Source organism: Bos grunniens, chromosome 17 (genome assembly GCF_055505025.1).
Source record: "Bos grunniens cultivar Pamir isolate PY7600 chromosome 17, Bosgru_T2T1.0, whole genome shotgun sequence".
Taxonomy (NCBI): Eukaryota; Metazoa; Chordata; class Mammalia; order Artiodactyla; family Bovidae; genus Bos; species Bos grunniens.
In genome coordinates this window covers 9840423-9862254 of record NC_141181.1, presented here as the reverse complement: position 1 = coordinate 9862254, position 21832 = coordinate 9840423, and the positions used below count along the sequence as shown (strand labels likewise).

The window sequence follows — 21832 nt, the reverse complement described above, 5'->3', positions numbered from 1 at the left end:
AACCTGAGCCCACAAGTGCAGCACGGGGCCTGGCTTCACGCCGCTCACTCTCACACAGGAAGCACAGGCGGAAAAGCGAAAAGGAAAGGAAGCATTCAGTGACAGGGACAAGAAGAAACGGAACTTCCTCAGGCAGCCTGCTCAAGCACAGAAATATAGAAGGGATATCACAAGTCATTTAGAAAAATCTTGGCAAAACAGAGGCGTTTTTCATCTCCCCCTGCTTGTTCTCATTTTGCTTATTTAGCACCAAGCACTGTGGAGAAGTTTATAAAAATAAAACTAATTATATAATTAACACTATTAATTTATACACACACGTGCGTAAGTAGACTGTATGCATGTTTTTCTCCACATGACAGTGTGTGCTTTCTTCTTTAAACAAAACCAAAAATAAGCTTTAACTGAAACTGGATCATAGTAACACAGGCCAAGATCCATACGCTATGTAAGTGCAGTCAGTATGCTCATTAATGTCTTACTGTATGCTATGGGTATTAAAGGATCTTATTGTAGGCTCATAGGAAAGGCAAACAGCTCAGCCAAAAGCATCACAAAAACTCTATTGTAATTAGAAGTATGCGTTCTTCAGTAACAAACCCACTTTTCCCTAAAGAACTTTTTAAATTTATAAGCATCTGACATATTAACTAACGATTAATCATTCCTGTTTGGTTTTAGGATGTGTTTGGGCTATAAACAGAATCATGCTTTTGAATCACTGTTTGGTAGAATAGTCTCAGACTCTGGAATATTCCAATTCACATAGTAACTGACTGGGTTTATAAGACAGATTTTTTAACAAGTCAAAATGCTATGTGCCAGTTATTTCAATAGGAGCTTTCACCTAAGTTTTCATTTTAACTACACAATGCTAACTATAGTTAGCATTTTAACTATACAATGTATAGTTAACTATACATTGTATAGTTTCATTTTAACTATACAATGCTTTCATGGGGGCTTTCCCAATGGCTCGGCAGGTAAAGAATCCGCCTGTAATGCAGGAGACACATAAGATTCGTGTTCGATCCCTGGGTCAGGAAGATCCCCTGAAGCAGGAAATGGCAACCCACTCTAGTTTTCTTGCCTGGAGAACCCCATGGACAGAGGAGCCTGGTGGGCTACAATCCATAGGGTTGCAAAGAGTCAGACATGACTGAGCACTCACGCACACAACATCTTTCATAACACAATACGGAATACAGACTGACAAGAAATTACATTTTAAATTCACAATGTATGGGACTCCCTGGACAACGGAGTATGTGTCTTGGGCCACCACAGCTGTCACCTTTGTAGACAAGCCTCTTAGGATGCCACTCAATCCCTGTTGTGGAATCAGGACCCTAGGATTGTAAATATTATGTACATGTCTTTCTCTCTCTCTCTGGTATATAAGTTCCTACAAAGCAGAAGCCATATATTAACTGGTATCTGATAATAAATCTCTGATGATTTTTTTTAATGGAATGTTTGTTTACAGATAACCTGTTGGGGATTTTAAAAATGCAAAGATAATACAAATCAAGAATGAATTTTAAATGAAAAGGAAGAACCTCTAAATTGATAGCCCACATCAGTTGCTGCTGCTGCTGCTGCTGCTGCTAAGCCGCTTCAGTCTGATTCTGTGCGACCCCATAGACGGCAGCCCACCAGACTCCCCCGTCCCTGGGATTCTCCAGGCAAGAACACTGGAGTGGGTTGCCATTTCCTTCTCCAATGCATGTAAGTGAAAAGTGAAACTGAAGCCGCTCAGTCGTGTCCGACTCTTCGCAACCCCGTGGACTGCAGCCTACCAGGCTCAGCCTACCAGGCTCCTCCGTCCATGGGATTTTCCAGGCAAGAGTACTGGAGTGGGGTGCCTTTGCCTTCTCCGTAAATGAAAAGGAAGAACCTCTAAGTTGATAGCCCACATCAGTTACAGAGGATCAATTTCTACATGAGTTTCTTCTGTAACAGAGTTAAAGTGCTAAAACTTTAATCACTTTGAAGAAAAATCCCTACACTATGATATAGTTTTCTTTCTCAAATGTAATACAATTCAACATTCTGCCAATGACTCAGTAATTATTGTGAACATCACTTACTATACAGAACTCAAGGGGTTTTCCTGATGGCTCAGATAGTAAAGAATCTGTGTGCAATGCAGGAGACCCAGGTTCGAGTCCTGGGTTGGGGATGATCCCCTGAAGTCGGGAATGGCAACCCACTCCAGTATTCTTGCCTGGAGAATTCATGAATAGAGGAGCCTGGTGGGCTACAGTTCACGGGGCTGCAAAGAGTCAGACACGACCGAGTGACTTTCACTTTCACTAGGGACAGCTTTAAGTACGGACTCAGCCAAGGAAGTAGAGGACCACACTGCAACTTGACCCAGCAGCAGCTCTGCAAGCCTCCTACACTGTTCTCCATCCTCCTCAAATACAATACAATTCATGGGAAATCACGGACTCCAGTTTCCATCTCAGCTTTCACGCCTAATCATCTGAATCTTAGACAAGTTCAGTCTCTTTGGTCTACCATCTCTGAAACTGTCAAGTTTGTGATAAACTACCCACCGAAGGCTATGGCAGAGCTTGAATGAACACTCATTCTAGCTTCAGGGCCCTTCCTTTTCCGTGTTCCTTTTAAGGCGCACCTTCCCTTCAAGGCACTAATGCATAGGTAAAGATGCTTTCTGAACCCCAAATTTGGGTACATAACCACACAGCTAGACTAATATTTAAAAGATGGATTTCCTGAAGAATTCAGGGTCCAGGGCATTCCCCAGCATTGCAAGCTGTCTGCACCTCCTCTTTTCATTAAAAGTCCTTCCAAGTCTTTATCTCCACATTGGCCACTCTTCTATTTCCACTCATTGATAATATCCTATATATCCATCTCTGCTTTTATAAAAGTTTTAGTGTATCAGACATTATGCTGTGGGACTAGAGCAGGGAAGAGATGATTACCATTCTCACTGTTATGGAATTTACAATCTAGACTCCTGAGGGAGAAAGAGGCAGTTTTTTTTAAATTGAAGTATAGTTAATTTATACTATTAAACGAGCTTCAGGTATACAACAGAGTGAGTCAATACTTGCACAGATTATACTCAAACTTATAAAATAATGGCTATACTCCCTTATTGTACAACATATCCTTGTAGCTGATCATTTCCTATATTGTGGTTTGTAGTTCTTAGTCCCCTATCTATCTTGCCCCCCTTTCCCTCTCACCACTGGTAACCCTTGGTCTGACCTGTCAGTGTGCCTGTTTCTCTTTTGTTCTATTCATTCATTCATTTTTTTGATAAAGGAGACATCTCTCTCACACACAGAGGAAAGAGGTAAGAAACAAATCACCAGTCCAGGTTCGATGCAGGATACAGGATGCTTGGGGCTGGTGCACTGGGATGACCCAGAGGGATGGTATGGGGAGGGAGGTGGGAGAGGGGTTCAGGATGGGGAACACGTGTACACCAATGGCGGATTCATATTGATGTATGGCAAAACCAATAGATATTGTAAAGTAATTAGCCTCCAATTAAAATAAATTAAAAAAAAGAAAATGGAATAAATTATGTCAGAAAAAAAAAGAAACAATTACTCAAATGAATAATTACTAACTGGGATAACTGCTGGGGAGTACAAGACTGCATCACCTCCCAGAGAAACCAGATCCAGCAGAGGGGAGGGCCGAGGAGCCTTGGAGACCAGGAAGCATCTTGTAGGAATGTGCGAAGTCAGCCAAGGGCTGAAGGACACCCCCTCAGTCCCCACAGCAAGGTTCCCGTGGTGTGTCTCTTTACTACCCGCTCCTATATTTCTTCCTACCGCTTTTCATCCTCCCCACAGTCCCTCTCCCTTCTCACAACACAGTAGGAGGATAGGACTACACACAGTCAGACTCAGTCAGGAGACCCAGCTCTGCATCTCACCTGTAAAGCTGACAGATAACCAAGGGGCTCCTCCAGAGATCCTGGGAATGAGACTGGGTGTAAGTGACACAGGCCAGAGATCCTGGGGACTCGGGGCTACTTAACTGTGTGTAGTTATCTCTCTCGTTACATTTTCCTTCTTTTTTCCTCTGATCTTTAGTGGTCTCTCCACTATGTTAGCTTTCTCTGAATGAAAAAACATTTTAAATATCTCCAAGTCAACCTCCATAACACCACAACATATCTTCCTCCTTCCAGTCACTCATTCACTTACCAGACCTTTAAAATATGTTCTTTTTGCACTGAAGTCACAGGCATGAGAGAACAGGATTTGAACAATGAAAATGTGGCACTAATCATAATAACTAAAGTTAACTCTTCACATATCTCTATTGGGTTGGCCAAAAAGTTCATTTGGGGTTTTTCCATAAGATGTTATGTTATATTATAGAAACCCCCCCAAATGAACTTTTTGGTTAATGTAAGATATCGTCTCCCCTATAACTTCAAAGAGGTCAAAATATCCTCCTTCTCAAACTGTGTAATCAATCTCAGGCATCAGTGAAAAAATGGATGGTATATTAGAGGAAGAAAATTCTAAAAGGAAAAAAAATCTCACATTTCAAAATTAATGTCTAATTAGTTTTACTCAGTTAAATAGCTTTACAGTTGGTAACTTCTGAGTAACATGACCATTTAATAAGCTGATACCTATTCTTTTGCTCATTTGGTCACCATAAAAATGAAACTTTTATAAAACATTAAATATCATTCCCATACCTTTGTTCTTTCCTCTTTCCACGTCTTACATTTCTTGATTAATAATACCAAGTAAATACTGAGTCAATAGAGGAATTTCACCAGGCTGCTACCCTCTGGCTTGCTGGAAACGAAGCACGCCCTTTTCTTCTGTGATCTGCTTAACTGACACATTGCAGTGGGGAGCACTGAAGCCCGCTGGTTTGGATTAGAGGAATGGAGACTACAGGAATCAATTGAAAAAGAAATGTTTAGGGAAAAGTAAGTCTCTTTGCTTCCATGAGTGGTAATGTTTTTGGAGCTATAGTGAAACCGGTGTGTCCCTGTAGCCGTTCACTCTAAAGTGTAACGATGCTGAGCTATACTGTGAAATGGGAGATTGAATGCAGAAATTCTATTAGATGCCTCATTTATGCTCCTAACAATAATAATATGCACATGTACAAAGGAAAAGATACCCAATTCCATTTAATAAATCTTCCGTATGCATACACTAAAATTTTTCAAAACAATTTCCCTTTTCTCTCTCTACAGTAATTTCCTGGTTGATGGGTGGCGTCATTATAGGGCACATATGAAAAGTTGGCAAAGATCACACAGTGAGGTGCTGGTAAGACTGGATCTAAAATATCAATCTGCTGGACTCTCCTGCCCAGAGGCTTTTATTTGCACCGTGGATCCCCCTGGCAGTCTGGTAAAGTCTATGGACCCCCTTCTCAGAATAATGGACTTTTGCTGTTGTTGTTGAGTATATAACTAGATTACATAAAAAACCAAAAAGATTGACAGTTACCAAAATATTTTAAAATGGGATAAAGTAACGTACTGCTTTATCAATCTATTAAATAACAAGGGTGGCTCTAATATGCAATTTTAAAGTAGCAACAAGCTTAAGTATTTTGAGATATCTACAACAACTATCATGTGATATGAAACTATCTGTGACTTCTCTCAGTGGCAAAGTCACTGGCTGTCAATGTAACTATGGTTCATTGCTCATGTTCCTTATTAATGGAAATGCTCAATCCCTGGTGGCTCAGAGGTTAAAGCGTCTGCCTGCAATGCGGGAGACCTGGGTTTGATCCCTGGGTCGGGAAGTTCCCCTGGAGAAGGAAATGGCAACCCACTCCAGTATTCTTGCCTGGAGAATCCATGGACAGAGGAGCCTGGTGGGCTATAGTCCACGGGGTCAGAGAGAGTCAGGTATGACTGAGCAACCTTACTTACTTACTTATTAATGAAAATGAAAGCATCATTATTCTCCCTCACCCAAGCTCACAAACTCTTGGAAACTCTACCCACTGATGCCACTTGGACCCTTGACAACTGTCACAACAAAGTTCACCAACTTACAATATGACCATAGGCGTTTCAAAGCATTTCTATACATGACAGAAAAGCTGTCCAAACCAAAATAAAACCAGAAAAGTCTATTTTTCATAAACTCAAAGTTTTATTTTCTAACCCTCCCCAATCTTAATTTTCTGAACCTTTACATAAATCCCTAAAACAGATTTCAAGAAATATGGAGTTTCAGCATACCTAGTGTGCTGAAAACCTAGTTGGATAAAGGTACTTGAGTTTCCAAATCAAAGAAAAAGTTAACAGAGCAAGTGTATCTAAACACAAGGATGTTAAATATTATGAAGCAGGATGTATTCGTGCTGTGCCTTCTCCCAGGTCCCCTCCACTGTGACCCTCCCACACTGTATCTTTCCCCAAGACTTCTGTAACACATTGCTTACTCGCTGATTTCAGTATCATCCTGTACAACTCTACCAAGATATCCAGGGAGAGAGGTCTCGCAATAGCCCCAGATTCACTCCTTGTAGACATAGAGACCACAGCTTCTAAACTCAAAATAAGCAGCAGAAGTGTAACTGTGGGGATGACTAGACCACACACTTGCTATCAGAAGGCTCCTGGAAAACCTCTAAGGGATGATTCAGTGCACACACAGGCAGGTTCTTTTCCCTCCTAAAGAGAATGGGTGACCTTCCTGTACGTACACCTGCAGATACACCTGTTCTACACGTTGTACAGTTGAAACCAAAGGAACGTCTCTGTTCTTCATCAGTTCACAAGCTCCCTCACCTAGAAGGCAAAGGTAAGACCTATCAAACCATCAAAAAAATTCTGATTTCCTCTTTCTCCCACATAACTTAAAACCAGAGTGATCATGATCTACCCTAATATCAAAAGCTAAAATTACAACAACAAAAAACTCTCCAAGAACTATAATAGAAATGGAATTTTCTAGAATATCAAATCAGTGAAATGATCATTCTTGGATTTTATTAATAAAACAATAGTTACATGTACAGTTAAACTGGCAATGTAATTTAATGATGCCAATCCACACACAAAAAAATTTCACTCTAATCTCCTGCATTGCAGGCAGGTTTCTCTGCCAGCTGAGCCACAAGGGAAGTCCAAGAATACTGGAGTGGGTAGCCTATCGCTTCTCCAGCAGACCTTGCCAACTCAGGAATTGAACCGGGGTCTCCTGCATTGCAGGTTGATTCTTTACCAACTGAGATTTCAGGGAAGTCCTAATATTTTACGTAAGGTGATTTATTTTCTACAATGCTAGGCTAACACTGACTTTCCAGGTGGCGCTAGTGGTAAGGCACCCACCTGCCAATGAAGAAGACATAAGAGATGTGGGTTCAATCCCTGGGTTGTAAAGAACTCCTGGAGGTGGGCATGGCAATCCACTCTAGTGTTCCTGCCTGGAGAATCCCATGGACAGAGGAGCCTGGTCGGCTTTAGTCCTTTGGGTCACAAAGAGTCAAACAGGACTGAAGTGACCTAGCACACATATGCTAATATTGCATGAGCTGTTAGGAAGAAAAAATAGTCCTTAAAAAGTTCATAAAATATGCTACATTCCATGAATCCAGTCTTGAATTTTAAGTGTTCAGTTCAGTAGCTCAGTTGTGTCCGACTCTTCGACCCCATGGACTGCAGTATGCCTGGCTTCCCTGTCCATCACCAACTCCTGGAGCTTATTCAAACTCATGTCCATCAAGTCAGTGATGCCAACCAACCATCTCATCCTCTGGCATCTCTTTCTCCTGCCTTCAATCTTTCCCAGCATCAGGGTCTTTTCCAATGAGACTGTTCGCATCAGGTGGCCAATCATCAGCTTCAGCATCAGTAAGTACTTCCAATGAATATTTAGGAATGATTTCCTTTAGGATGGACTGGTTTGATCTCGTTGTAGTCCAAGGGACTCTCAAGAGTCTTCTTTAACACCACAGTTTGAAAGCATAAATTCTTCAGTGCTCAGGTTTATTTACAATATAACTCTCACATCCATACATGACTACTGGAAAAAACATAGCCTTGACTAGACAGACCTTTATAGGAAAAATAATGTCTTTGCTTTTTAATATGCTGTCTAGGTTGGTCATAGCTTTTCTTCTAAGGAACAAGTGCCTTTTAATTTCATGGATGCAATCTTCAGTGATTTTGGAGCACCAGAAAATAAAGTGTGTCACTATTTCCATTGTTTCCCCATCTATGGGCTGTGAAGTGATGCCATGATCTTAGTTTTCTGAATGTTGAGTTTTAAGTCAACTTTTTCATTCTCCTCTTTCACCAAGAGGCTCTTCAGTTCTTTGCTTTCTGCCATAAGGGTGGTGTCATCTGCATATCTGAGGTTACTGATATGTCTCCCGGCAATCTTGACTCCAGCTTGTGCTTCATCCAGCCCATCATTTCTCATGATGTACTCTGCATATAAGTTAAATAAGTAGGGTGAAAATATACAGCCTTGATGTACTCCTTTCCCAATTTTCAACCAGTCCACTTTCCATGTCCAGTTCTAAACACTACTTCTTGACCTGCACACAGATTTCTCAGGAAGTAGGTAAGGTGGTCTGGTATTTCCATCTCTTAATGAATCTTCCAGTTTGTTGTGATCCACACAGTCAAAGGCTTTGGAGTAGTCAATAAAGCAGAAGTAGATGTTTTTCTAGAACTCTCCTGTTTTTTCAATAATCCAATGGATGTTGGCAATTTGATCTCTGGTTCCTCTGCCTTTTCCAAATCCATCTTGAGTATCTGGAAGTTCACGATTCATGTACTGTTGAAACCTGGCTTGGAGAATTTTGAGCATTATTTACCTAGCGTGTGAGATGAGTGCAATTGTGCAGTAGTGTGAACATTCTTTGGCATTGCCTTTCTTTGGGATTGGAATGAAAACTGACCTTTTCCAGTCCTCTGGCCACTGCTGAGTTTTGCAAATTTGCTGGTATATTGAGGGCAGCACTTTCCCAACATCATCTTTTACGATTTGAAATAGCTCCACTGGAATTCCATCCCCTCCACTAGCTTTGTTCGTAGTGATGCTTCCTATGGCCCACTTGACTTCACATTCCAGGATGTCTGGCTCCAGGTGAGGGATCACACCATTGTGGTTATCTGTGTCATGAAGATCTTCTTTGTATAGCTCTTCTTTGTATTCCTGCCTCCTCTTAAAAGTATCTTCTGCTTCTGTTAGGTCCATACCATTTCTGTCCTTTACTGTGTTCATCTTTGCATAATGTTCCCTTGGTGTCTCTAATTTTCTTGAAAAGATCTCTAGTCTTTCCCATTCTAGTATTTCCCTCTATTTCTTTGCATTGATCACTGAGGAAGGCTTTCTTAATTCTCCTTGGTTTTCTTTGGAACTCTGCATTCAAATGGGTGTATCTTTCCTTTTCTCCTTTGCCTTTAGCTTATCTTCTTTACTCAGCTATTTGTAAGGCCTCCTCAGATAACCATTTTGCCTTTTTGCATTTCTTTTTCTTGGGGATGATCTTGATCCCTGCCTCCTGTACAATGTCATGAACCTTAGTCCATAGTTCTTCAAGCACTCTGTCTATAAGATCTAATCAGTTGAATCTATAGTCACTTCTACTGTATAATCGTAAGGGATTTGATTTAGGTCATATCTGAATGGTCTAGTGGTTTTCCCTACTTTCCTCAATTTAACTCTGAATTTTACAATAAGGAATTCATGATCTGAGGCACAGTCAGGTCCTGGTTTTGTTTTTGCTGACTGTATAAAGCTTCCCCATCTTTGACTGTAAAGAATATAATCAATCCGATTTTGGTATTGACCATCTGGTGATGTCCATGTATAGAGCCTTCTCTTGTGTTATTGGAAGAGGGTGTTTGCTACAACCAGAGTGTTCTCTTGGAAAAACTATTAGCCTTTGGCCTGCTTCATTTTGTACCTCAAGGCCAAATTTGCCTGTTCCAGGTATCTCTTGACTCCTACTTTTGCATTCCAGTCCCCTATAATGAAAATGACATTTTTTTTTCTTCTTTTAAATTTTATTTAATTTTTAAACTTTACATAATTGTATTCGTTTTGCCAAATATCAAAATGAATCCACCACACGTATACATGTGTTCCCCATCCTGAACCCTCCTCCCTCCCCATACCATCCCTCTGGGTCATCCCAGTGCACTAGCCCCAAGCATCCAGTATTGTGCATCAAACCTGGACTGGCATCTCGTTTCTTACATGATATTTTACATGTTTCAATGCCATTCTCCCAAATCTTCCCACCTTCTCCCTCTCCCACAGAGTCCATAAGACTGTGCTATACATCAGTGTCTCTTTTGCTGTCTCGTACATAGGGTTATTGTTACCATCTTTCTAAATTCCATATATATGCGTTAGTATACTGTATTGGTGTTTTTCCTTCTGGCTTACTTCACTCTGTATAATAGTCTCCAGTTTCATCCACCTCATTAGAACTGATTCAAATGTATTCTTTTTAATGGCTGAGTAATACTCCATTGTGTATATGTACCACAGCTTTATTATCCATTCATCTGCTGATGGGCATCTAGGTTGCTTCCATGTCCTGGCTATTATAAACAGTGCTGCGATGAACATTGGGGTACACGTGTCTCTTTCCCTTCTGGTTTCCTCAGTGTGTATGCCCAGCAGTGGGATTGCTGGATCATAAGGCAGTTCTATTTCCAGTTTTTTAAGGAATCTCCACACTGTTCTCCATAGTGGCTGTACTAGTTTGCATTCCCACCAACAGTGTAAGAGGGTTCCCTTTTCTCCACACCCTCTCCAGCATTTATTATTTGTAGACTTTTGGATTGCAGCCATTCTGACTGGTGTGAAATGGTACCTCATAGTGGTTTTGATTTGCATTTCTCTGATGATGAGTGATGTTGAGCATCTTTTCATGTGTTTGTTAGCCATCTGTATGTCTTCTTTGGAGAAATGTCTATTTAGTTCTTTGGCCCATTTTTTGATTGGGTCATTTATTTTTCTGGAGTTGAGCTGTAAGAGTTGCTTGTATATCTTTGAGATTAGTTGTTTGTCAGTTGCTTCATTTGCTATTATTTTCTCCCATTCTGAAGGCTGTCTTTTCACCTTGCTAATAGTTTCCTTTGATGTGCAGAAGCTTTTTAGGTTAATTAGGTCCCATTTGTTTATTTTTGCTTTTATTTCCAATATTCTGGGAGGTGGGTCATAGAGGATCCTGCTGTGATGTATGTCAGAGAGTGTTTTGCCTATGTTCTCCTCTAGGAGTTTTATAGTTTCTGGTCTTACGTTTAGATCTTTAATCCATTTTGAGTTTATTTTTGTGTATGGTATTAGAAAGTGTTCTAGTTTCATTCTTGGAAATGACATCTTTTTTAGCTGTTAGTTCTAGAAAGTCTTGTAGGTACTCATGGAACTGTTCAACTTCAGCTTCTTCAGCATTACTGGTCAGGGCATAGACTGGGGTTACCGTGATACTGAATGGTTTGCCTTGGAAATGAACAGAAATCATTCTGTCATTTTTGAGATTGCATCCAAGTACTGCATTTCGGATTCTCTTGTTGATCATGAGTGCTACTCCATTTCTTCTAAGGGATTCTTGCCCACGGTAGTAGATATAATGGTCATCTGAGTTAAATTCACCCATTCCAGTCCATTTTAGTTCACTGAGTCATACAATGTCAGTGTTCACTCTTGCCATCTCCTGTTTGACCACTTTCAATTTGCCTTGATTCACAGACCTAAAATTCCAGGTTCCTATGCAATGTTGCTCTTTACAGCATCAGACTTTACTTCTATCACCAGTCACATCCACAACTGGGTGTTATTTTCACTTTGGCTCCATCCCTTCATTCTTTCTGGAGTTATTTCTCCACTGATCTCCAGTAGCATACTGGGCACCTACTGACCTGGGGAGTTCCTCTTTCAGTATCCTATCATTTTGCCTTTTCATACTGTTAATGAGGCTCTCAAGGCAGGAATACTAAAGTGGTTTGCCATTCCCCTCTCCAGCGGACCACGTGTTGTCAGAACTCTCCACCATGACCTGCCCATCCTGGGTGGCCCCACACGGCATGGCTCATAGTTTCACTGACTTAGACAAGGCTGTGGACCATGTGATCAGATTGGTTAGTTTTCTGAAATTGTGGTTTTCAGTCTGTCTGCCCTCTGATGGAGAAGGATAAGAGGCTTATGGAAGCTTCCTGATAGGAGAGACTGATTATGGGGGAAACTGGGTCTTGTTCTGATGGGCAGGGTCATGCTCAGTAAATCTTTAATTCAGTTTTCTGGTGATGGGTGAGGCCTTGTTCCCTCCCTTTTGTTTGACCTGAGACCAAACTATGGTGGAGGTGATGAAGATAATGGTGACCTCCTCACAAGATCCCTTGTACGCACTGACACACTCAGTGCCCACGACCCTGCAGCAGGCACCACCCATCCACGCCTCTGCTGGAGACTCCTGGACCCTCACTGGCAAGTCTGGGCATCACTTGAAAAGGGCAGAAAGGTTCCAGCGCCTCTACATTTGAGAGTCACTCTGCTATAGATACATACATTTCAAAAGCTACCTAAAAATTAAAAAGTGATTTTCAATGACTGCAACTGTTTGAGCTATGTGGCAATCCAAATATTAGGCAAACACTTTCAACACACTGTAATTGTTCTGTTGGTCTAGATCATATTACATACATACTATCACAATATTAAATCAACAATGCTTTCATTTAACTGGAATCTATAAAATATTAAAAAGTTTAAAGGCACTCTCCAACTGAAAAAAAAAAGTTTATTAAAATTCAACTGGGGTTTAATATGAAAAATGTTAACGTTCCAAAAGAATGCTAGCTAAGCAATCACGTATAGACAGATATTAGCCTGAAATTTAAGACACATTGCTGGATTGAATGATGAGACTATCAGGCTGAGTTCTTCAGTTCATTAGCTTAACTGCAATCCCAACCTAATATCCATAAAGGCACAAAGGCAGATGTAACATACCTCTTAAGTGTAGAGAACTACACAATTTTTTCATTATCTACATCACAAGGATTTATGTTCAGTATTACCTTAGTGACAGTGAAGAGAAACCCAGAAAAGCCTTTGAGGAAGAAGCTAACTTAAAAAAAAAAAAACAAACAAAATTAAAAAACCTGTTTTTCTTATGTTCAGTGCCAACATACTGAAAAACAGAAGTACACCCTTCTTTAAAAAAACAAAACCAAAAAAAACCCAACAAACTGAAAATGACCCAGTAGGTATCCACCTGGTGACACACCAAAGCAACTGGCCATCTTTGTCCCAAACCTGCTCTCCTCCTGTTATTTCCTGAGCCATCTACCCAGATACAAAACTGGTGTGAGTATCATCTGACCTCCGCTATCAACCACTCACCAAACCCTGCTGACTCCACGTCACTGTCCACCAGATCCACCACCTCTCCTGGGGCCCTGCCAGAGCAGCGGCCACGCCTCTGCCCAGGTGAGCCCGGGCACCTCTTCTCCACTCTCCCTCATCACCACCACCCTGCTCAGGGCGGCAGCTTCTCTCACCCCCGAGCCTCCGCACACTTCCAGTTTCCCCTTAAAGTCACTTACTGTGGATGGTGGGAGAGCTCTAACTTCTCAGATGGGGATGTGCTTTTAATATGAAGAAAGGCTTTCAATGGAATTACTACCTCCTCAAAGAGGAGAACCCCAGGAGAGGGAGCGGAGCCCCGGACTGCATGGTCACACTTTGAATGGCGTGGTGGTTTAGCTCCCTGTGTGCCCCGTAGCAGCCATCTCGGCTATGGCTGTTACATCGTTATTCTTACATCATCATCATTTTTGATGATAATCATAAGTAACCAATGGTGGCGTATTTTTATTATTCGTAAAATTAACATGGTACTTTAACATACGCAGTCACAAAGCGCATCTTTCCCCAGTCCTGGTTACACTGAGGACAATAGGAATCCTATACATTCTATCAGTGATAATGGTTCATTAACCATAGGGGAAGGAGGAAGCAGCAGAAGGGATCTGAAGACTTGAATGGGTATGGTAGCTGGCATTGGAACAAACAATGTGAGGGAAAGAAAAGACAGGTTTGTTCTCTCCCTCTGTGTTTCTATTTCTGTTTTGCAAATAAGATCATCTATACCATGCTTCCCTGGTGGCTCAGTGGTAGAGAATCTGCCTGCAATGTGGGAGACCCAGGTTCGATCCCTGGGTTGGGAAGATCCCCTGGAGAAGGGCATGGCAACCCACTCCAGTACTCTTGCCTGGAGAATCCCATGGACAGAGGAGCCTGAAAGGCTGAAGGCCTTAGGGTCGCACAGAGTCAGACATGACTGAAGTGACTTAGCAGGAGCAGCAGGAGCACACCACACCGAATGGTGAGGGGGGGCGGCATGAATTGGGAGACTGGCATTGACACATATACACTACTGATACTAAGTATCAGTTCAGTCCAGTCCAGTCGCTCAGTCTTGTCCTGACTTTTTGCAACCCCATGGCCTGTGGCACCAGTCCTTCCTGTCCATCACCAACTCCCGGATTCTACTCAAACTCATGTCCATTGAGTTGGTGATGCCACCCAACCATCTCATCCTCTGTCGTCCCCTTCTCCCTCCTTCCATCTTTTCCAGCATCAGACTCTTTTCCAATGAGTCAGTTCTTCCCGTCAGGTGGCCAAAGTGTTGGAGCTTCAGCTTCAGCATCAGTCCTCCCAATGAATATTCAGGACTCATTTCCTTTAAGATGAACTGCACTCGGCTTTCTTTATAGTCCAACTCTCACATCCATACGTGACTACTGGAAAAACCATAGCCTTGACTAGATAGACCTTTGTTGGCAAAGTAATGTCTCTGCATTTTAATATGCTGTCTAGGTTGGTCATAACTTTTCTTCCAAGGAGCAAGTGCCTTTTAATTTCATGGCTGCAGTCACCATCTGCAGTGATTTTGGAGCCCCCCAAAATGAAGTCTCTCACTGTTTCCCCATATATTTGCTACGAAGTGATGGGACCGGATACCATGATCTGAATGTTGAGTTTTAAGCCAACTTTTTCACTCTCCTCTTTCACTTTCATCAAGAGGCTCTTTAGTTCCTCTTCGCTTTCTGCCATTAAGGGTGGTGTCATCTGCATATCTGAGGTTATTGATATTTCTCCCAGCAATCTTGATTCCAACTTGTGCTTCTTCCAGCCCAGCATTTCTCATGATGTACTCTGCATATAAGTTAAAGAAGCAGGCTGACAATATACAGCCTTGTCAGACTCCTTTCCTGATTTGGAACCAGTCTGTTGTTCCATGTCCAGTTCTAACTGCTCAATATGCTACTGGACAAATAACTCCAGAAGGAATGAAGAGACAGAGCCAAAGCAAAAACAACACCCAGCTGCGGATGTGACTGGTGATGGAAGTAAAGTCCATCACTGTACTGGAGACAACAATACTGCATAGGAACCTGGAATGTTAGGTCTATGAATCAAGGCAAATTAAAAGTGGTCAAACAGGAGATGGCAAGAGTGAACATCGACATTTTAGGAATCAGAGAACTAAAATGGACTGCAATGGGTGAATTTAACTCAGATGATCATTATATCTAGTACTGTGAGCAAGAATCCCTTAGAAGAAATGGAGTAGCCATCATAGTCCACAAAAGGGTCTGAAATGCAGTACTTGGATGCAATCTCAGAAATGACAGAATGATCTGTGTTCGTTTCCAAGGCAAACCATTCAGTATCAGAGTAATCCAAGTCTATACCCCGACCAGTAATGCTGAAGCTGAAGTTGAAAGGTTCTATGAAGACCAAAAGACCTTCTATAACTAATACCCAAGAAAGATACTAAATATAAAACAGGTGACTAATGAGCACCTACTGTGTAGTTCAGGGAACTCTACTCAGTGCTCTGTGATGACCTAAATGGGAAGGAAATCCAAAAAAGAGGGGATATACGTATACTCACAGCTGACTCACTTTACTGTGCACTAGAAATTAACACAAATTGTAAAGTAACTATACTCCAATAAAAATTAATAAAGAAAAACAAATTAAACCAGGCCATCACCAGAAAAAATAAAGAAAACACAGGACAATATAAAAGATGTGCTGTGCTGTGCTTAGTCGCTCAGTTGTGTCCCACTCTTTGTGACCCCACGGACTGTAGCCTACCAGGCTTCTCTGTCCATGAGGATTCTCTAGGCAAGAATACTGGAGTGGGTTTCCCTGCCCTCCTCCAGGCGATCTTCCCAACCCAGGGATCAAACTCAGATCTCCCACACTGCAGGCAGATTCTTTACCATCTGAGTGACCAGGGAAGCCCAAGAATACTGGAGTGAGTGGCCTATACGTCTTCCAGGGTATCTTTCCAACCCAGGAATCGAACCAGGATCTCCTGCATTGCAGGAGGATTCTTTACCAGCTGAGCTGCCAGGGAAGCCATATAAAAAATACAAATGACTATTTAGGAGGTGTGTCTACAGGGAGACCTGGGGAAGTGGTCATCTCAATTCGTAAGTCTCCTGCTCCACTCTGTCTGGGGTGATTTTCCCAAAGACACAGCCCTGTGCACAGTTTTTTCCCCACCATACTCAGGATATCTTCTGGGTACATCCTTCTCTGTCTTTTCTCTCTTGTTACATCAGCTTCTCTCTGGGTCTATGTCTCCTTCACTGCTTGCTGCCATTAAGCACTTTCTGTAAAAATGGAGTCAGCAATTTAGAGTTCCTTGCAAGTCATGGGACTGTTCACATTTGGCAATTACCTGTTATCCGGGGGTTGGGGGGCTGGGGAACACTTCCCTTAAAAGAGTTTGTACAAAAATGATCCAGAATGGATTACAAAAGCAAGTATTGAAATTGTGATTCTGTATGTGGCATTGCATTCCTGAGTTTATGTGGTTTAAAAGTGTTGGCTATAAATGGATAGAATCTAGAGCTATTTTGTAATTTTGTTTAAGGTGCCCATGATGTGAATTAAAAACAAGTTACAATACAATTTCACACTGAGATTTACAAGTCACCATCTAATGCTCCTCATTTGAATTCACTCTCCATGTTTCATGACTATAGCATTTGCCCATAGAAATTTAAATGTCCCAAATGGCAGCATTATCAGAAACATACACTAGACTTGAAACATGAAAAATTAAGAGTTGGACTAAAAAAAGAAAAAAAGATTGATAGAACCTAACTGGTAACAGATCTGAAAACTGAGAATTATTTGCTCAGCACAAGTATAATCAGACCATGATCACCATTCCTCTTCAATCCTTCAGCTTCTCTAAATGTTAAAGCGTAAACTGCCATTTCTTTACGCAAATGGATTGTGCCCACTTGAATGTCAGTAAAGAAATTCTTATCCAGAGACATCTTTTCCCCGCCTTGGCAGGATCTTAATGAGGAGAACAAGACAAAACAAGCACAGCAATGTCACAGGAGGAAAGGCGTGGTGAGTTACAGTGCAAAAAGCAACAAGGCATGCCTCTGAGCTCAGGGTTAGCTGCGCTGGCTGTCGGTGTCTCCACGTGCCACAGAGAATCAGACGCGATTGATGGCATGGAAGGGCTGGAATCCAGCAGCAGCTTTCTAAATCAGTCACAGCCCACTTTCCCAGAGTCTGAGATGGTGCGGCCAGCCTGTCCGCAGGGAGGCATGCGCTGTGAAGTGTTTTGCTAGCACTGGTGATGGATGGGAAGACCTGTCCCGTGGGGATGGATGGTCAGGGACAGGTGCAAGACAACTGGCCAGACTGGGCCACGCAGTCTGACCAGAGAACAAAGCAGAGTTCCTGCTCCTTCTGGAAGGAAAACCTGGACCCCACGTACTCCAGAACTGACCTGGTCAAACAGGTCAGATAGGAAGCACAGCAACTGACCTGAGAGTTCAGAAGACAGTTTTTCCATCTACTCAATACTTATTTTCCTATGGCTCAACATACACTTCATTCAAACCAATAATTCAACAGTTAAAAACAAAAAACAACAACAAACTCTACTAAGCAATGCCAAGGTTGCTACTCAATTTATTTTGCTCAAATTTTTCACGTGAAGGTAATCCTGAAAGCGGTACCATTAGAAGAGTCAAATAATTAGCCTTGTTATGTAACTTTGTTTCAACATGTATGTACGAGTGTAAGCCTACATGTGAGCCTACATGTGAAAGAAAAAGATGTGTATGCTTTTGGGTAAAATTACATGGCATGTTTTAAAAAATCAGGAAGTCTAGCTAAGAGTCTCCCTAACTAGGCAGTTTTTAAGGAATATAAATGAATGAAGGGAAGCGGATGCTGAAATTTGGGGAAAAAGACACACTCATAGCCAGGTTTACTTTAAAATAAAACACAAAAATCAACCCTACCAATAAGTATTATTTAGAAAATAAGTTATGAATGTTAAGTTCCCTTCATTACCTTTATTCTTATAATCGTAAGAGGAAAAGGACAGCTGATAAGAACTTCTCTGGACCTGTCTGCAGAGGGAACTAGATAAACGCCCAAGGACCCACTGGTTTGACAACATTTGTAATTCTACAGTTTTATAAATAATATAAATAGAGGCATAAGAGGCTCTCAAAGACACTATTACAGCACAGAATTAAATCCATATCGGCATACAACCTGTCTTATAGCAAGTGAAAATTTTATAGCAATAATCTTATGTATTAATAGTCCCTTTAAATGTAGTCTCGAACTCACCAGACAGGAAAAAAAAAAAAAACAATGAAGGCAAAAAGCATTCAAAGGCACTCAGAACTTCGGAGGGTGCCAAACAAATTTATATGGAACATTTTGCTTAAAATTTTGCTAAAATGAAAACATGATCTAAGTTAACCCTCACACGCCTGAGAGACAGGTACTATGACAGACAGTACACAAAAGGAGAAACTAAAGATTAGGTACATTAATAAAATCACTGCTTATGGCCATAAGCTAGTGAGTGACAGCACCCAAAAAGGATAAGACTAAAAGAACAAGGTGGAGAAAGTCAACGTTTCGACTCTTTCTATGAAAATCGTTATTTCTGTGCCCTTGATTTTTCATTTATTCATTCTGTAAACATTCTACTACTGTTGGTGCCCTGGACAGAAAAGAAATAAGGGATGGATACTTGGCAACCCACTCCAGTACTCATGCCTGGAAAATTCCATGGATGGAGAAGCCTGGTGGGCTACAGTCCACAGGGTCACAAAGAGTCAGACATGACTGAGCGACTTCACTTCACTGCTCAGGTACCAAAAATTCATGGTTATAATTTTAATACACTGTATCTAAACCCAGAAGCAAATATACCTGCATCAAGCTTTAGCAAATGAAGACTAATTTTTCAACCATAAGGCATATAAATTAAGATCTATCCTCTGATAAAACAACATTAATATCATACGCCACATTAAAAGGTGTTCTATGGATAAATACAGCAAAGCAGAAAAATGTCTCATTTTCTGAAAATATCCTAATGAGTTAATGACAATGGCAGAAATAGAATTCTAGACATGACACTGTGATCTCCTGTTTTTAAAATGTGCATATGCTATATTCCCTCTATTTTTATGTCCTGTTAATATATTCTTCACACAGAAGACCTGGTCTTGACCACTTCTCAGTAATTCTACTCATATCCTTTAAGACGATGTGACTGATAATCTCAGCATTCCCAAAAGCTGAACAGATGTAATCAAACAGTAAAGAAAATTTCTTAACATGTAAGAAAATAACCTAACTCAAGGTCTCAGAAAAACATTTTATATGGGCAATTAGTAATACAATGTATCTACAAACAATCTAATTTAGAGTATCTTATTTTAAAGAATATATTTTATGTTTATTATATATTTTACATTAAGAATGGTTTGTTACCAAAAGGTATACAGAAGGAAAAAGCTGATAACTTTTTAATTCTTCAAAATTAGTAACATGTAAACTCAGACACTGACTAGATCAATTCCAAATAAAGTGATTCAGTTATAGCTGAAGTGATAATAACCAAGATTAAATACTCCAATCCTTCCTCTGCTTTCTGAATATGCTTCAGATGGTTTCATCCCTTTAAAGCACTTTTTTCATCCTAATTAGTTAAAAAATATCAGGAGTATAACACTCCCCTGCTACAAGAAGAATTTATGTACCACTTGTAATTGAGATTTTTCAGCAATACCTTATTATATCTGATTCTAAATATATACCCTTGTTACATAATTGGCAAAACTATCCAGAGAAGGTAAATATCTTTCATAAGACATTAGAGTAAACCAGCACTTTATGTAAGTTTCCAATTCCTAAGGAGCTTAAACACGATGTTTTCCAACATAAAGTTATGCTACTGTTGATTTCTTCCTGAACCAACTTCTATTCGGCCCAAATTGACCTTCTCGTGCAGTGCTGCACAATCTTACTAGTTGAAACGACTGTACTCTACAGTACTTGACTCTCACTCACCATTTTACAACAAACTTTGCCATATTTTTATCTAGGCACAAACACACTTCCCCCTGAGCGTGGTAACTTAGATATTCAACAAAACTTTGCTGACTTAAACTGAAAGATGATATTTCAAAAATGTTAAAATTGAAGTTAAGGGTAGTCACACAACCAATCTAATTTAAGACCAGTTAATACAATGTATCTATGGAAATGTCATTGATATCCCCATACTGTAGACAAGGAAATCTCAGAATTGGAGTATTTTAATAAATTATGCCAGGGCCTCAAATTTTGAATATCAAAACCAGGATTCAAATGTAGGGTCCAGACTCAAAAGTCTCATGGCATGATGCTCTGAGGCTGCTGCTCAAGATAAGAAATGGTATGCCCCATCTGGCAGTATTAACATGCACTAGAGCTCTTCGAAACTACCAGATACCCCCCATTTGTAAGCCATTTTGCTCACATTCTCTCTATAAATGACATCAAATGACAAGGGTTATCATAAGCAAAAGGGATTCTAAAATCAGTAGGAACTAAAGAGATAAAAATTTCTTCAGATTATACATTATAAAATTATACACCTACATTCTATGACTGTGAATTAAATTTTCTGTACATTAGAATACCATGTTCTCATTATTCACAAATTCCAGTCTATAAAGAAGGCAAAATGATCACAGAGAGTTATCTAGACTCTTCATGTTAGAAGACACATCTAAGATCAACTAGTTCTCCCGATTATTTCACAGATGATGAAACCAGACCCAGCATGAGCCAACTGCCTCAGGGTCATATTATTATTAATAAAGGCCCAGAGAAGACCTGGACCCTTTGAACACCAACCCAATTACTCTGTCCACTGGTTATACTATAATTACACTGCGCTGGTATAATTATATACCGCATTTCTAGAGGAACACTGAAAGTAAGAATTACTCATTACATATGTCAATAGCTCAAAGAAACTGGATCCTTACACATTAGAATAATGATCTAAATTTTCATATGAGAGAGTTGATGCACAAATAAACCGATATATTTTGCCTAAATTTTAAATTTATTTTTAATCATTCCAATGACGATCTCCCTCAAACAGTGACATACTGGGGTATACAGAAACTTCATCACAGTAACTGAGAGTCTCTTCAGAGAAGCAGTTTTCCTCTCTCAATCGTTTATACTCTCGGGTCTTCCACAGGTTCTAAAAAGATGTCATAAAATCTGATTATCAACATAATATCCTCCACTGTGAATTATATCTAGAAATAAGACAAATAACCTCCAATTACATCCTAGTGAAATTTCTCCTTTTTTAAGGAGCAAAGACTAATGCACAAAATGAAAAAAGTAAACATGTTGAATATTTTTATTGTCAGCGAAGTAGGCAAGGATAGAATGTTCACTCTTAGCTTGATTTTTTTCAAAAAAATAATCACAATATACATTTAATTTTTACTTAG

The 21832-nt window shown here is 40.4% G+C and overlaps 1 protein-coding gene across 37 annotated transcripts in view; it reads right to left on the bottom strand.

Annotated features, from left to right (window-relative positions):
* Nucleotides 1-21832, bottom strand: part of NR3C2 (nuclear receptor subfamily 3 group C member 2) — a 457363-nt gene that overhangs the window by 346507 nt on the left and 89024 nt on the right. The window contains exon 3 of one of the 37 annotated variants that reach the window (XM_086346442.1): nt 16735-21573. The exons of the other annotated variants lie outside the window; for them this stretch is intronic. Coding sequence (XP_086202568.1) covers nt 21540-21573 — 34 coding nt within the window. The 3' untranslated portion in view covers nt 16735-21539. Of the gene's footprint in view, nt 1-16734; nt 21574-21832 lie in introns of those variants that run through there. 37 annotated transcript variants of the gene reach the window in all.